At 39.0% G+C, this 16,991-nt stretch overlaps 1 protein-coding gene and 1 pseudogene across 1 annotated transcript in view; both read left to right on the top strand.

Moving 5' to 3' along the window:
* Positions 1 to 7,005, top strand: part of LOC138420211 (olfactory receptor 10AG1-like) — a 95,857-nt gene extending 88,852 nt beyond the window's left edge. The window contains exon 4 of the mRNA XM_069553341.1: positions 5,971 to 7,005. Coding sequence (XP_069409442.1) covers positions 5,971 to 7,005 — 1,035 coding nt within the window. The remainder of the gene's footprint in view (positions 1 to 5,970) is intronic.
* A 6,469-nt stretch (positions 7,006 to 13,474) lies between these two features.
* On the top strand, positions 13,475 to 16,785 carry LOC138420756 (olfactory receptor 5F1-like; annotated as a pseudogene).
* Positions 16,786 to 16,991: the final 206 nt, after the last annotated feature.

Genomic DNA, 16,991 nt, shown 5'->3' with positions numbered 1-16,991 from the left:
CCCAAAGAGTCAGACACAACTTAACAACTAGACAACAACAACAGTAAATAAATAAATAGGTAAAGGCTGAATACTTGATGGTAAGGAATCGTCCTGCAAAGCAGGAGACCCGGGTTCAATACCTGGGTCTATAAATTCCTTGGAAAAGCAAATGGCTAGCCACTCCAGTATTCTTGCTTAGAGAATTCCATGAACAGAGGAGTCTGGGGGTTACAGTCCGTGGCATTGCAAAGAGGTGGATACGACTGAGCAACTGAATTGAACTGAACTGACACAGCCTACCAAAGATTCAGAGCAACAGTAAAAATTCAATCCATCCTTTTTCTCTTATTAAGTTTAAAGCCCTTGTGTCATTTTCCAACTTGATCAACTTCAATAGCAAAGTTGAAACTCTGTGTATTATAGCCTCTTGTTAAAGCTTATTTTTTCTTATGTATATACTTACAATTAAAGAAAAATCCTATACATGGCATGAACAGAGGGCCATAACTCATAAACAAATAAGATAATACATGAACACTGGATAATTTTTTTTCAGTTTTTTATTTTTTAAATTTTAAAATCTTTAATTCTTACATGCGTTCCCAAACATGAACCCCCCTCCCACCTCCCTCCCCATAACATCTCTCTGGGTCATCCCCATGCACCAGCCCCAAGCATGCTGCATCCTGCGTCAGACATAGACTGGCGATTCAATTCTTACATGATAGTATACATGTTAGAATGTCATTCTCCCAAATCATCCCACCCTCTCCCTCTCCCTCTGAGTCCAAAAGTCCGTTATACACATCTGTGTCTCTTTCCCTGTCTTGCATACAGGGTCGTCATTGCCATCTTTTGCAAGATATAGCCTGTGAAGTTAAGGAATGGTGCATTAATAGTTGGAAACTTAGTATCCAACGAATTCATACAGGTATAGATCAAATTTGAGATTCTGAATGTCTTATGCAGCCTTTCCCAGCAGGAGAATTGCTCTACTTTCCTGAGATGTAGAGGATGGGGAGATAGGGAAAGGGGAGTGGCCTGGTGGCTAGAGCTCCTCAGACCATATTCCACAGAGAGAGAAACTTCAAGGCTGCGCTAATTGACCCAGAGGCTATCATGGTTATTTAAGTTACCACTTGATAAACAGTTTATTGAGTTTAAAAATACAGCATGTCATGAAGAGAAGATTCTCTTCAACAAATCAGAGGGTACTTTTTATACCTAAGTTGTACTGATTTAAGCACATTATGAACTTCAAGGAAAGTTAAGAATGGATGAATTTGTTACTTGAAAACATCAAATCAGACATTTATATTAAAAAGACCATATTTTCTGTAAAAGAGCAACATGTGGTGATGTTTAAAACAAAGGTAAGCAGCTATAATTTTACCCTAGTTAGTTTATTATAGCATATTTTTAATTCAACAATCAAAAGAAATACAATTTTTTTTCCAAAAAAGATTCATTTATGAGATAAATCTTCTGAACTTGAGATATACAGACTCTAATTGATTAAGGTCATTTATTTTTAAAATGATAAGTGGAATATTAAATGGATATTATATCAAATTGTTGCTGTGAAGAATTTTATTTTATTTATTGATATTGTTCAGAATATTAAATTCAAAATAATTACCATGGAATGAACTGTTAAGCCCACTGAATTTTGATTAACAAAATGGACTCTGGCGTTACATTGCTGAATTTGGCATCACCTAAATCACACGCTTGCTTCTAGACATTGCACAAGTTACTTAACCTTTCCTTGCCTCTGGCTTTTTATGAAAATGTGAATCATTAGAGTACCTATTTCATTTATATTGCAATAAATGAGATAACAAAGATAAACAAGGTTAGCACATAATCTGTTTAAATGTTGTTAGCAATAAAACATTTCTTTCAGATAATCACACCTCTCTCCTTTCCATTCCTATGATTGTTGTTACTATTTAGTCACTAAGTTATTTCCTGCTCATTCGGATCTCATGGAATATAGCCTGCCACCTCCACTGTCCACGGGATTTCCCAAGCAGGAATACTGGAGTGGTTTCCATTTCCTTTACTGGAAATCCTTCCCAACCCAGGGATTGAACCTATGGCTCCTGCCTTGGCAGGTGAATTCTTTACCACTGAGCCAACAGGGAAGTCCATTGCTATACTTGTTTCTGCTAAAATGGAAAAAAATGGTAACAGAAGGACTGAAGTTCCCATGTTGGAATTGCCAGCAACGATTAATTGTTAATGGAGAGAATAGCTCAACTTCTGGAAAGAGAATAATCAAAGAAAGTTATTTATGGGGATGTTTCAGATTTTAAATAGGATTTGAGTTAGATTTTTAATTTAATTTTGCTTTCTATAACATAGTTTTCTTGTCTTGTGTTTTCTTAGTACAACTGTAAGAATTGGCATAGATAAGAGAAAAAATACATTAAAAGTCCTGAAAGTTAGAATGTTTTTTCCCAAGATACTGTTTTTGGTCTGTACCTACCCAGCATAATGTACTAATTTTAACTCAGTATTCCTGACAAAACACTGCCTTATACATTCTTTTCTCTCCCAGGTTGAGAAAAATTCCACTCCAGGGCCAGATACAAAGTAGCTAATTTCCGAAAGAGTCAAAAGTTAGTTTTAAAGTAATAATGATAAATACAATAAGTATGATGATGATCATAAGAAAGAATGCCCTATAGGACTACAAGTGAAGTCACTCAGTCGTGACTCTTTGCGACCCCATGGACTGTAGCCTACCAGGCTCCTCTGTCCATGGGATTTTCTAGGCAATAGTACTGGAGTGGATTTCCATTTCCTTCTCCAGCAGATCTTCCCAATCCAGGGATGGAACCCAGGTCTCCCACATTGTAGACAGACGCTTTACTGTCTGAGCCACCAGGGAAATCCATATGGGACTACAAGCATCCATTCAAATCAAGTAGTTAACATAGTTGATGCTACTTGCCCCTCAAAACAACTGAGTTGCATCTTATTATTACTGTATGTATTTTCAACTAAGAAAAAACAAGCTCTGGTAATTTAAGTAAAGATGATATATTACAAGAATATATCTAAGTTTCATTTTTAAGTTATTCAATGTCAGAATCTTTGGTCACTGAGTACTTAAATCTGTTTAAATGGACCATGATTGCTGAGATGAGTAGAAAATCGACATGCATGCAGTCACCTGTCAAGAAATCCTTATATATAAGCTACTCACCTATGTAAATGTTTAACCAGTTTTGGAATATGAACCTGAGTAAGTATATGAGTGCATTTTTTTTCCTGGAGAATATTTTATTGTGTTTTCTTAAAGTAAAAATAAAAGAATAATCCTGTGATACCCTAAGATATGACAGTCTTCCTCAAGTTATTTTCTGGACCTCCCATAATGCCTTGTAATTCTCACTGCATAGACTCTACACATCCTAGGTTTCTGTCTGACTCATCTATCTGAAGCCACACTAGTTTCTGAGTTTCTAATGACAGAAACTAAATTCATATTATTTATGCTTAGTGTCCATAGTATATAACACACTTTTTATTTAGCACATGCTTTGTATTAACAGCTATCCTCAATAAACTATAATATGTATGACAAAATACATATTGATTTACTGCCTTATACATTCAAACAAGAGTTTCCCAGGGGCTCAGTGGTAAAGAATCCACCTGTCAATGCAAGAGTCACAGGGAGGAGACGTGGATTTGATCCCTGGGTCAGGAAGTTTCCCTGGAGCTGGAAATGGCAACCCATCCAGTATTCTTGCCTGGAAAATCCCATAGACAGAGGAGCCTCATGGGGTCACAAGGGGTCAGACATGACTCAGCGAATGAAGACCCACAGACACAGTTATACAAACATCTGTGTCACTGAAAATTTAATCCCCCCTTTCCTCAGCTGGTTTTCAAATGCTATTATTTCTGAAGAAAAATAAAACATATATACATACATAGAGGTATAAAATCTTGAAAGTGTGAGATGATATAACATGCAAAAGTAGCTACCTAAAAGTGAAAAGAAGAGGAAATAAAGAGTAAAGAGATCAGAAAATGTAAAGATATAGATGGCAAGAGAAGATTCAGAGAACCACACAAAGTCTGAGTTTGAGTAACATGTCACTAATATTTGAACTAGAACTTTTCAGGCCCTTGTTCCCTTCTCTTGACACTTTCGAGCTATAGACAGAGATGAAAAAGGAGGGAACCTCTGCCTTTAGAATTCACTCTGAAGAAGTAATCACTGACAAGGATAATTCACTACAATAAGAAGGGGAAAACTTTAAATTAATGAGAGCTAAGAAGTTAAAGTAGAAATGGTAAATATTTGAGTTGTCTGGGTTTTGTGTCAACAGCGGGAAACTGGAGAGATCCTTAAAAGAAGAGAGGGTAGTTGTGCTCTAAGGGAAGCAAAGGCAAATTAGGGAAATGAAGGTAAAAGTTAGAAAGAATACATGATAGTGTGGATCTAGGAAATTGCAGCAATCTGTGAAAAAAGTCACAGTTTAGCATTAATGAAGGTTGGCTGGAAATCACAAAAAAATGATTTCTAGAAAGCAGTCTGGTGATGGAGAGACTAAATGTGTTTGGTGAAAATGCTTAAGTATTAAAAGGAGTTGATTAGAGAAATGCTACACTGCATTTAGCACTGTGTATTTGATAGTTATTCAGATTCAGATATTTAGAATATATATTACTCGTTCACAATACATTATACATAGATATAATAAAATGCATATATTAAGAAAGTCATATTTAAAGATAATAACACATACAAATGGACCTCTTACATTTTGTCTGGCATGAACTCTGAGATTGAATTCTCTTAGACATTTTATTTTCCCTTTCTCATATTTAGTTACCTTGTGAAGGCTATAATCTTTTAGTTTTTGTTGTTTAGTCACTAAGTCATATCTGACTCTTTTAGACAGCGTGCCCTGAACCGCCTGGGAAGCCTCCATAATCTTACTTCTAAAGGTCTAAAATTTGGTAAGCAGGTTTATCGGTCATTAAGATTGTTGAGGGGCTATGGTCAGGGTGAGGACATATTCCAACAATTCTTATTGCCTTTATGTCATGTTCTAAACTTCAAGTGAACGTCTGACCTGCTATGATGTTTTATTTCTAATATTAATTTCTATGATACATTAAGTGGAATATTGTCCTCTATGATGGAGGCAAGTGGAGAGTTTTATTTATTTATTTTTTCTATCTGGGATCTAAGCCTCTTTCCCAGTGAGTGAGTGACCCAGGCTGTCCTGAGCTCCATCTTGCAGTTGAGTATTATGATGACCATGCCGTTTGGTTATCTGAGATGGAGCTCACTTCAAATCAGATATGAAAGACTCATAAACTAATTGCAAATTAGAAGGTGCTAGGCAGAACATATTCAGCTAAAAAGCAAGTGGAGACGAGGAAAGGGAAATATATTTCTTTAGGGAATTTCCCAAGTTAACTAGAGCTGTTCTTATCCTGAGAATAGGCTACTTTTCATGTTTGCTCTTATTTTACTGTTGTCTGTCTTTCTGTGTTATTCATATATTCAAAATCTCTCACATGAGTCAAAAGAACAAAAGAACTCCAAAGGACAAAAGAATTCAAGATTATTTTGTTTTTACATTGTGGAATTTGAGGATATTGGATTTGATATATCTTAAACACAAAACAAATAAAATTTTAAATGGATAAATATATTATATTGTGTGTGAGCATGCATTAATTCCCTTCAGTCATGTCTGAGTCTTTGCGACTCCATGAATCCCCACGCTTCTCTAGCCATGGGATTCTCCAGGCAAGAATACTGGAGTGGGTTGCCATGCCCTCCTCCAGGGGATCTTCCCAACCCAGGGATTGGACTTGTGTCTCTTGCATCTCCTGCATTGGCAGACAGGTTCTCTATATTCTGTCAGTGAAGTTGAAATCATCAATTTATTTTAACCCATTTCACTGCTGGGTCCAGTGAATTGTAGTGACTTCTAACCCTTTTGTTTGCAGATGAGATCCAGAGGACAAAATCCCCCACAGTGGAACCAGACTACATTGGTGGATTTCATCTGGCTTGGCTTCTCCGATATTCCTGACCTACAGGGATTTCTTTTCGGGGTGTTTTTGATCATGTATACGATTATTCTGATGGGAAACAGTCTCATTATTATAATAACCAAGATGGATCCTTCCCTCCAGACTCCCATGTACTTTTTCCTAGGGAATTTTTCTTCCTTGGAAATATGCTATGTATCAGTCACTGTCCCCAGGTTATTAATAGATCTTTGCAGTCAAAACAGAAATATACCCTTTCTGGCCTGTGCTGCTCAAATGTATTTCTTTCTGGTGTTTGGAGCCACTGAGTGCCTTCTTCTGACTTCAATGGCTTATGACAGGTATGTCGCCATTTGCAACCCACTGCTGTACCCTCTCCTCATGAACAGCAAGCTGTGTGTCCAACTGGCCGCTGGCTGTTGGGTCAGTGGAGTTCCAGTGCATGTAGTATTAACCTTCCAGATCTTCTCTCTACCCTTCTGTGGCTCTAACCAGTTGAATCACTTCTTCTGTGATGTACCTCCAGTGCTTAAGCTTGCCTGTGGGGACACCCTTCTAACTGAGACATTAGTTTATGTAGTTGCTGTTCTAGTTGTCACTGTTCCTTTTATGTTGATTCTTGGATCTTATGTGAGAATAATTGAGACCATCTTGAAGCTGCCTTCAGCCACTGGGCGAGCCAAGGCCTTCTCCACCTGCTCTTCCCATCTCATGGTTGTGGCTTTATTCTTTGGATCAGGACTCATTACATATTTAAGACCAAAGTCCAGTCATTCTATAGGAATGGACAAATTTCTCTCTCTTTTTTATACCATTGTCACACCAATGTTTAACCCCATGATATATTGTCTGAGAAATAAAGAGGTTATGGTGGCACTGAGAAAAATTTTTACTGAAATGAACTGTAATATGACTCAAAGCCATCACTTCATAAAATTTGTTTCTTATTTATTATGCACTAATCTCTGTTCTTTTCCAAGTTTTCTATGAATCTTAACTATTATAGATAAGTGGTATCATATGTCTAGATTAAACAAAGCCTCCTGCTATTTTTAAATAACAAATTCATCCCAAACTCAGTCTGAGGTATTGAAATCCCTGAAATAACGCATGGTGGTGTTGGTTCAGTGGCTAAGTCTTGTCCGCCTCTCGTGGCCAGGCTGCTTTGTCCATGGGATTCTCCAGGCAAGAACAGTGGAGTGGGTTTCCATTTCCTTCTCCAGGGTATCTTCCCATCCCAGGTATCGAACCCGGGTCTGCTGCATTGCAGGCAGTCTCTACCAACTGAGCTACGAGGGAAGATCTCATAGCAGTTATTAATGGTTTTTGTTAGTGTTGTTGCTTTTTAACATTCAAGAACATTGCCTCTCTGCCCGCATGCATGCTCTGTTGCTCGGTCCTGTCTAACCCTTTGCAGCCCCATTGTCTGCAGCCCCCAAGCTCCTCTGTCCATGGGATTTCCCAGACAAGAACACTGGAGTGAGTTGCCATTTCCTCCTCCATGGGATTTTCCTGACCCGGGGATCCAACCCATGTCCAACCACCTGGGAAGTCCCACTGCCTACATATTCTGATTAAACAAGAATATTCAAGCTTATATCCCCAGTGCCAACATGTTGTCTAAAAAATAATATACTAAAATAATGACTTACAACAAAGTGTAGCAGGCCTAGTACTTTTTGTCCCATTTGAAGATGAGCACTTGAACTGAAAATATGACATCATTTTTTAAGACATAAATAAAATGTTAACTTAGGGTAGATATACCTCTGATGACTTCGCAGAATGATGGGAAGAAGTAGTAATAACTTGTTGCATTTGAGTTCAGAAAGTTTTTTCCAGATTTTCCTTGTGAAATGTGGCAAGGCAGGTCAGGAAATTTTCTTTTTTTTTTTTTCACTGCAAAACACCTCTCATGAAGATAACACTGGAAACCAGTTTCTAGAGTGAGGAAGCTAGACAGTGCTGGGAGATAGCCTCTAAAGCTGCAGTACAGATGTGACCAGAGTGATGCAAAAGGCTGGTGCCTGTATGATCATCAGTCACTCAGTGTGTATAGAAAGCTGTGAGTCCTATAGGATGAGAATCAATGTAGATGCTCCTACACACACCCCTGTTTCTACAAGAATTAGAGAGGGAAGAATCTGGGGATGCCTCCATATACGCTGGTAGGGCATCCCCAGGTACCGCTTCTGAATATAGTATTCATCTCAGAACACACTACCTGCTTGAGGGTATGAAAAGACTGTCTTATTTTATAGGAAAAGAACCATTCTGGGGGTCAGTGTTGGTGCCAAAGAGAGATTTTCTGCAATGGCCAACTCATTGATCTCCTGGGTAAAAGATCACTTCTATATCATAACATGCATAGAGTTCATTGAGTCCCATTGAGTGAAAGTCCCTCAGCTGCGTCCAACTCTTTGCGACCCCATGGACGATAGCCCACCTGGCTCCTCTCTCCATGGAATTCTCCAGGCAAGAATACTGGAGTGGGTAGCCTTTCCTTTCTGCAGAGTATCTTCCCAACCCAGGGATCAAACCCAGGTTTCCCACATTGCCGATTCTTTATCATCTGGATCACATGCATAGAAAACCTTCCCAAACTGGTTCCATGGTTTTGACCACTTAAATCTTATTTTAAACTGGGCATTTCTCTCTGAATATGCCTTTTAGCACGCTATGTATTATTGTTTGCTTTGCAACATGCTTCCTAGTGTTAGTCACTCAGTCATGTCTGACTCTTTGCAATCCCATGAACTGTATCCCACCAGACTCCTCTCTCAGTGGAATTCTCCAGGCAAGAATACTGAACTGGGTAGCTATTTCCTACTCCAGGGGGTCTTTCCAACCCAGGGATCTAACTGTTGTCTCCTGCACTGCAGCAGTCTCTTTACCAGTTGAGTCACTGGGGAAGCCCCTGGGATATCCTTATCCTTCCTCAAAAATTCAGGTCAATACTGGCATGTGAACAGGTCTGTTTTCCTCTGATATGAGAGGGAAAATTTCAATGATGCTTTTAAAAATAAGCTTACATGAAAATATTATGAATATTAGAATGAAATTCCTTTACAAATGAGGACAAAAAGTTTTACAAAGACTAATAGTTAACAAAGGAATTCAGAGCTTTTAATAAGTAGATAAAATATAGGGCAGATTGTTTAGAAGTGAAGTACCACTATGAACATAGGGGTGCATATATCTTTTCCAACTATAATTTTGTTTGGATATATGCCCAGAAGTAAATTGCTGGATCATATGACAACTCTATTTTCAGTTTATAAAGGAACCTGCATACTGTTTGCTATAGTAGCTATATCAATTTGCATTCCCACCTACAATATAGGAGGGTTCCCTTTTCTACACACCTCCAGCAATTACTATTTGTAGACTATTTAATGGGCTTCTGTTGTTGCTCAGTTGGTAAAGAATCTGCCTGCAATATGGGAGACCTGGGTTTGACCCCTGGGTTGGGAAGATCTCCTGCAGAAGGGAACGGCTGCCCACTCCAGTATTCTGGCCTAGAGAATTCCATAGATTATATAGCCCACGGTGTCATGAAGAGTCAGGCACGACTGAGTGACTTTCACTTACTTACTTAGACTTTTTAATGTGGCCATTCCGACTTATACGAGGTGCCACTGAATTGTAGTCTTGATTTGCATTTCTCTAATAATTAAGAAAGTTGAGACTTTTTCATGTGCCTGTTAGCCATCTGTATGTCTTGCTTGTAGAAATGTCTATTTAGGCCACCTGTCCATTTTTGGATTGGGCTATCTGTTGGTGGTATTGTTATTGAGCTATATGAGCTGTTTGTTTATTTTGGAAGTTAAGTGCTTGTTGGTTGCATTGTTTGTAAACATTTTGACCCAACTGGAAGATTGTCTTTTCATCTTCTTTATACTTTCCTTTTCTGTGGAAAAGCTTTTAAGTTTCATTAGGTCCCATTGGCTTATTTTTGCTTTTATTTCTATTGCTTTGAAAGAATGACAAAAGAAAATGTTCCTATAATTTATTTATTTCTGTAAATATTCTCTCCTTTCATATGGACACCCAATGTAATTTATTTCACCTGTGACTTGTGTATTTGATATGGAAAATCTGTAGTTAATCCCCATGTAAGTTAAGAATCACAGACAATTTCAAAAAAACAAATGCATACGTGCTCTGAGGCATATAGTAATTCCCATTGGCTCTCTATGTTACATATGGTAATATTAGTTTCCATGTATACCTGTGGCTGATTCATGTTGACATTTGGCAGAAACCAACACAATTCTGTAAAGCAATTATCCTTCATTTAAAAAAAAAAAATCAATAGATTTTAAAAAAAGAAACAACAAATGCAATTCTAAAACCAAGAAAAAATTTATATTTTCACGTTATTTCCTTACTTGCTCAGGTAGAGTGTTTCTTCAATAAGTGGATGTAGTTAGTGTCCCCTTCTCATTTATTTCACTCAGGAAATGAGCTGGATCAACACAGGAATGGGATAAATTCCTTGCCCTAAGGTTGAAGAGCAGAGACATTACTTTGCCAACAAAGGTCCGTCTAGTCAAGGCTATGGTTTTTCCTGTGGTCATGTATGGATGTGAGAGTTGGACTGTGAAGAAAGCTGAGTGTCGAAGAATTGATGCTTTTGAACTGTGGTGTTGGAGAAGACTCTTGAAAGTCCCTTGGACTTCAAGGAGATCCAACCAGTTCATTCTAAAGGAGATCAGCCCTGGGTGTTCTTGGAAGGAATGATGGTAAAGCTGAAGCTCCAGTACTTTGCTCACCTCATGCTTAGAGCTGACTCATTGGAAAAGACTCTGATGCTGGGAGGGATTAGGGGCAGGAGGAGAAGGGGTCGACAGAGGATGAGATGGTAGGATGGCATCACTGACTTGATGGACTCGAGTCTGAGTGAACTCCGGGAGTTGGTGATGAACAGGGAGGCCTGGTGTGCTGCGATTCATGGGGTCGCAAAGAGTCAGACATGACTGAGCCACTGAACTGAACTGAACTGAAGGAAAGTATAATAACTTGATTGAGGATGTGCACCATTTTGGAATAAGCTAAAACTACGGAGAAAAAGTATATTAAGTAATCAATCAAAATTAATAATTCTTAAACTTCTGCAAGAAACATTAAAGTAACAAAGAGATCTGTAACCACATCATGAGTCAAGTCCACATAGTGTTTTATTGCATCCACCTGCATGTGATCTTATGTAATTACTTTTGATAATGGAGTTTCCACTTTAGAGGATTGATTCTATAATTAAATCCTATTATCTAGTCTCCATGGTTACCCTACCTTCTTCAAGAAAAAACGGTATAAAAAGGCAGCAATGAGCATGTATTCAAAGTTGTCTCAAATTTTTACAAAGATATAATTCAAATTTTCTCTGCTTATCATTTTATTTGAAGTGACAAATTGCCTATTTTTGTGCCTTAGCTGAGTTAATAGTGATTATAATACAAAAGGAAACAATAGACTAGATAAGTTAGTACTAAGACAGATGCTATTAAGTGTGTGGTGCTGTCTCTGTCTTTTACTACTGTGGACAGATATATGGCATTAATTCTTTAGTGAGCTGTGTAAAGAGAACAGTCTTTTGATTTAAACTACTACAGAAATTAAAAGACGCTTACTCCTTGGAAGGAAAGTTATGACCAACCTAGACAGCATATTAAAAAGCAGAGACATTACTTTACCAACAAAGGTCCATCTAGTCAAGGCTATGGTTTTTCCAGTGGTCATGTATGGATGTGAGAATTGGACTATAGAGAAAGCTGAGCACTGAAGAATTGATGCTTTTGAACTGTGGTGTTGGAGAAGACTCTTAAGAGTCCCTTGGACTGCAAGGAGATCCAACCAGTCCATCCTAAGGGAGATCAGTCCTGGGTGCTCATTGGAAGGACTGATGTTGAAGCTGAAGCTCCAATACTTTGGCCACATGATGCGAAGAGCTGACTCATTTGAAAAGACCCTGATGCTGGGAAAGATTGAAGGTGGGAGGAGAAGGGGAGGACAGAGGATGAGATGGTTGGATGGCATCACCAACTCAATGGACATGGATTTGGGTAGACTCCAGCAGTTGGTGATGGATAGGAAGGCCTGGCATGCTGCAGTTCACAGGGTCGCAAAGAGTCGGACATGACTGAGCTACTGAACTGAACTGAACTACAGAAATATTCTTAAGAACATGAAAAATGTCAAAATAGCGGTTATTTAAAATGGATTATTTTTGCTATTTGGAGAACACAAAAGTGATTTCAGAGTGATGATGCATGAATTTGGCGTTGAAAAATATAGAGAGATATCTTTATGAGAAAAAAAATCCATTTGAGTTACTTCAAATACCTGTGAATATTTCAGCAAAGATAGTTCTGTACTTAGGATGTGGGCTAAGAGAGAAAGAATAGAACATAGGTGTTGCATTTGCAAAAAGCAAAAGTGAAACGTAGATTTAGATCAATTATTTGAGAGTCATACAACCAAGATACAACACAGTAAACTGCTTAATACATGTCAATGCTTATTCACTTGTACATTAATTTTCTTCTTTCTTTGGTTACTTTGTTTAGTATGCTCTGTTTTCCTTAGTTTTTATTCATATTTGACTTATTTGTTAATATTTATTAATAATCTATTACTATTATTTATTACTATTTATACTATGTCCAGCAAACTTTTTACTCCCAATGTAAGTTTAAGTAGAAATGAAAAGATGTTACTGTTGGAAGGAAAACTGTGATTAACCTTAGACAGTGCATTAGAAAGCAGAGACATCACTTTGCTGACAAGGGTCTGTATAGTCAAAGCTATGGTTTCTCCAGTAGTCATGCATGGATGTGAGAGCTGGACCATAAAGAAGGCTAACCGCTATAGAATTGATGCTTTTGAATTGTGGTGCTGGGGGAGACTCTTGAGAGTCCCTTAGACTGCAAGGAGATCAAACCAGTCAATTCTAAGTAGATCTAACCAGCCAATTCCAAAGGAAATCAACCCTGAATATTTACTGGGAAGATTGATGCTGAAGCTGCAATACTTCAGCCACCTGATGGGAAAGCCAATTCACTGGAAAAAAAATACCCTGATGCTGGGAAAGATTAAAGGCAAAAGGAGGAGGGTGGTGGAAGATGAGATGGTTAGATAGTATCATTGACTCAATAGACATGTATTTAAGCAAACTCCAGGAGATTGTGAAGGACAGGGAAGCCTGACATGCTACAGTGCATATGGGGTCACAAAGAGTCGGACACAACTTAATTACTGGCAGCACACACACTAATTTATTTATAATAAATGGCCAGAAAAAATATATTTCACTGACTGATTTCATCTTTTCAGGATTAGCAGACACACTGGAGCAGCAGGTTATCCGCTTTTTGCTCTTTTCTGTGATTTACACACTTACAGTTGGGAATGTTAGGATGATCCTCTTAATTAGGACTGATTTCTGACTTCACACACCATGTACTTTTTCCTGGCTAACCTGTCCTTTGTGAGTGCTTGTTATTCATCCATCATCACTACAAAGAGGCAGGTAGATTTATATCAGAGAAGACCATCTCCTTTGCTGGCTGCTTTCTGCAGATTAAATGGTTTTATGAAGGCCTTATAAGACCTTTTAGAACTAACACCCAAAAAAGATGTCCTTTTCATTATAGGGGACTGGAATGTAAAAGTAGGACATCAAGAAACACCTGGAGCAACAGGCAAATTTGGCCTTGGAATGTGGAATGAAGCAGGGCAAAGACTACTAGAGTTTTGCCAAGAACATGCACTGGTCATAGCAAGCACCCTCTTCCAACAACACAAGAGAAGATTCTACACATGGACATCACCAGATGGTCAATATCAAAATCAGATTGATTATATTCTATGCAGCCAAAGATGGAGAAGCTCTATACAGTCAGCAAAAACAAGACCAGGAGCTGACTGTGGCTCAGATCATGAACTCCTTATTACCAAATTCAGACTCAAATTGAAGAAAGTAGGGAAACACACTAGACCATTCAGGTATGACCTCAATCAAATCCCTTATGATGATACAGTGGAAGTGAGAAATAGATTTAAGGGCCTAGATCTGATAGATAGAGTGCCTGATGAACTATGGAATGAGGTTCGTGACATTGTACAGGAGACAGGTCTCAAGACCATCCCCATGGAAAAGAAATGCAAAAAAGTGAAATGGCTGTCTGGGGAGGCCTTACAAATAGCTGTGAAAAGAAGAGAGGCGAAAAGCAAAGGAGAAAAGGAAAGATATAAGCATCTGAATGCAGAGTCCCAAAGACTAGCAAGGAGAGATAAGAAAGCCTTTTTCAGTGATCAATGCAAAAAATAGAGGAAAACAACAGAATAGGAAAGACTAGAGATCTCTTCATGAAAGTTAGAGATACCAAGGGAACATTTCATGCCAAGATGGGCTCGATAAAGGACAAAATGGTATGGACCTAACAGAAGCAGAAGATATTAAGAAGAGGTGGCAAGAATACAGAGAAGAATGGTACAAAAAAGATCTTCATGACCCAGATAATCATGATGGTGTGATCACTAATCTAGAGCCAGACATCCTGGAATGTGAAGTCAAGTGGGCCTTGGAAAGCATCGCTATGAACAAAGCTAGTGGAGGTGATGGCATTCCAGTTGAGCTGTTTCAAATCCTGAAGGATGATGCTGTGAAAGTGCTGCACTCACTATGGCAGCAAGTTTGGAAAACTCAGCAGTGGCCACAGGATTGGAAAAGGTCAATTTTCACATCAATTTCAAATAAAGGCAATGCCAAAGAATGCTCAAACAACCGTACAATTGCACTCATCTCACATGCTAGTAAAGTAATGCTCAAAATTCTCCAAGCCAGACTTCAGCAATACATGAACCATGAACTTCCTGAAGTTCAAGCTGGTTTTAGAAAAGGCAGAGGAACCAGAGATCAAATTTCCAACATCCACTGTATCATGGAAAAGGCAAGAGAGTTCCAGAAAAACTTCTATTTCTGCTTTATTGACTATGCCAAAACCTTTGACTGTGTGGATCACAATAAACTGGAAAATTCTGAAAGAGATGGGAATACTAGACCACCTAACCTGCCTCCTAAGAAATCTGTATACAGGTCAAGAAGCAGCAGTTAGAACTGGACATGGAACAACAGACTGGTTCCAAATAGGAAAAGGAGTACGTCAAGGCAGTATATTGTCACCCTGCTTATTTAACTTGTATGGAAAGTACATCATGAGAAACGCTGGACTGGAAGAAACACAAGCTCCCGGAATCAAGATTGCCGGGAGAAATATCAATCACCTCAGATATGCACATGACACCACCCTTATGGCAGAAAGTGAAGAAGAACTAAAAAGCCTCCTGATGAAAGTGAAAGAGGAGAGTGAAAAGTTGGCCTAAAGCTCAACACTCAGAAAACGAAGATCATGGCATCCAGTCCTATCACTTCATGGCAAATAGATGGGGAAACAGTGGAAACAGTGTCAGACTTTATTTTTTGGGCTCCAAAATCACCGCAGATGGTGACTGCAGCCATGAAATTAAAAGAGAGTTACTCCTTGGAAGACAAGTTATGACCAACCTAGATAGCATATTCAGAAGCAGAGACATTACTTTGCTGACTAAGGTCCGTCTAGTCAAGGCTATGGTTTTTCCTGTGGTCATGTATGGATGTAAGAGTTGGACTGTGAAGAAGGCTGAGTGCCGAAGAATTGATGGTTTTGAAGTGTGGTGTTGGATAAGACTCTTGAGAGTCCCTTGGAGAGCAAGGAGATCCTACCAGTCCATTCTGAAGGAGATCAGTCCTGGGATTTCTTTGGAAGGAATGATGCTAAAGGTGAAGCTCCAGTACTTTGGCCACCTCATGCGAAGAGTTGACTCATTGGAAAAAACTTTGATGCTTGGAGGGATTGGGGTCAGGAGGAGAAGGGGACGACAGAGGATGAGATGGCTGAATGGCATCACTGACTCGATGGACATGAGTCCGAGTGAACTCCGGGAGTTGGTGATGGACAGGGAGGCCTGGCGTGCTGCGATTCATGGGGTTGCAAAGAGTCGGACACGACTGAGTGACTGAACTTCTGCAGATGAACTTCTTTTTAGCCTTGGCCACGAATGAGTGCATCCTTTTAGGGTAAATGGCCCATGACTGTTATGTGGCCATATGCAGCCCTCTCCTTTACTCCTTGATCATGTCCAGGATGGTCTGCCTGAAAATGGCAACAGGTGCTTTCACTGTAGGACTGCTCAACTCCAAGTTTCAGACAAGTTGAAGAAGCAGCTTCGCATTCTGCAGTTCTAATGTTATCCATCACTTCTGTGACTTCCCTTCAATTATTAAGCTCTCATGTTCAGACGTGTATCTGTATGAAATCATCTTGTCTGTAGTGCCTGGTGTGGATACAGTCAGAAGTCCACTGGTGAGCCTCACTTCCGACTCCTACATTCCCTTCTCCACCTTTTGTATGCATCCAGGGAGGAAAAGTGCAAAGAGTTCTGCACATGTGCCTCTCACTTGACTGATGTTATTCTGATTTATTCCACCTCCATCTACACTTATCTGAGACCTACTTCCAGCTACTCCCTGACTCAGGATTAATTGGCTTCTGTGTTTTACACAGTAGTGATCCCCATGTTGAATCCTCTGATCTATAGCCTCAGAGATAAGGATGTAAAAAAGGCTTTATGAAACATAATTACTAGGAAAAGGGTTCCTTTATTTTGTGAGTGGTTCAGGCCTAAGTAGACTACGTCTTGAAATTTGAAATACTGGTCCAACTTATTTTCATTAGAGCATTGTCTATGTAATCATGTTCTGTTAATACTCAGTTTAGTTCAGTTAGGTTGCTCAGTCGTGTCTGACTATTTGTGACCCCATGGACTGCAGCATGCCAAGCTTCCCTGTTCATCACCAACTCCCGGACTTAACTCAAACTCATGTCCATTGAGTCAGTGATGCCATCCAATCATCTCATCCTCTGTCGTCCACT

The sequence above is a fragment of the Ovis canadensis genome, chromosome 15 (assembly GCF_042477335.2).
Source record: "Ovis canadensis isolate MfBH-ARS-UI-01 breed Bighorn chromosome 15, ARS-UI_OviCan_v2, whole genome shotgun sequence".
Lineage (NCBI taxonomy): Eukaryota > Metazoa > Chordata > Mammalia > Artiodactyla > Bovidae > Ovis > Ovis canadensis.
The sequence above is the reverse complement of the archived record's forward strand: the minus strand, read 5'-3'. Positions and strand labels throughout refer to the sequence as shown.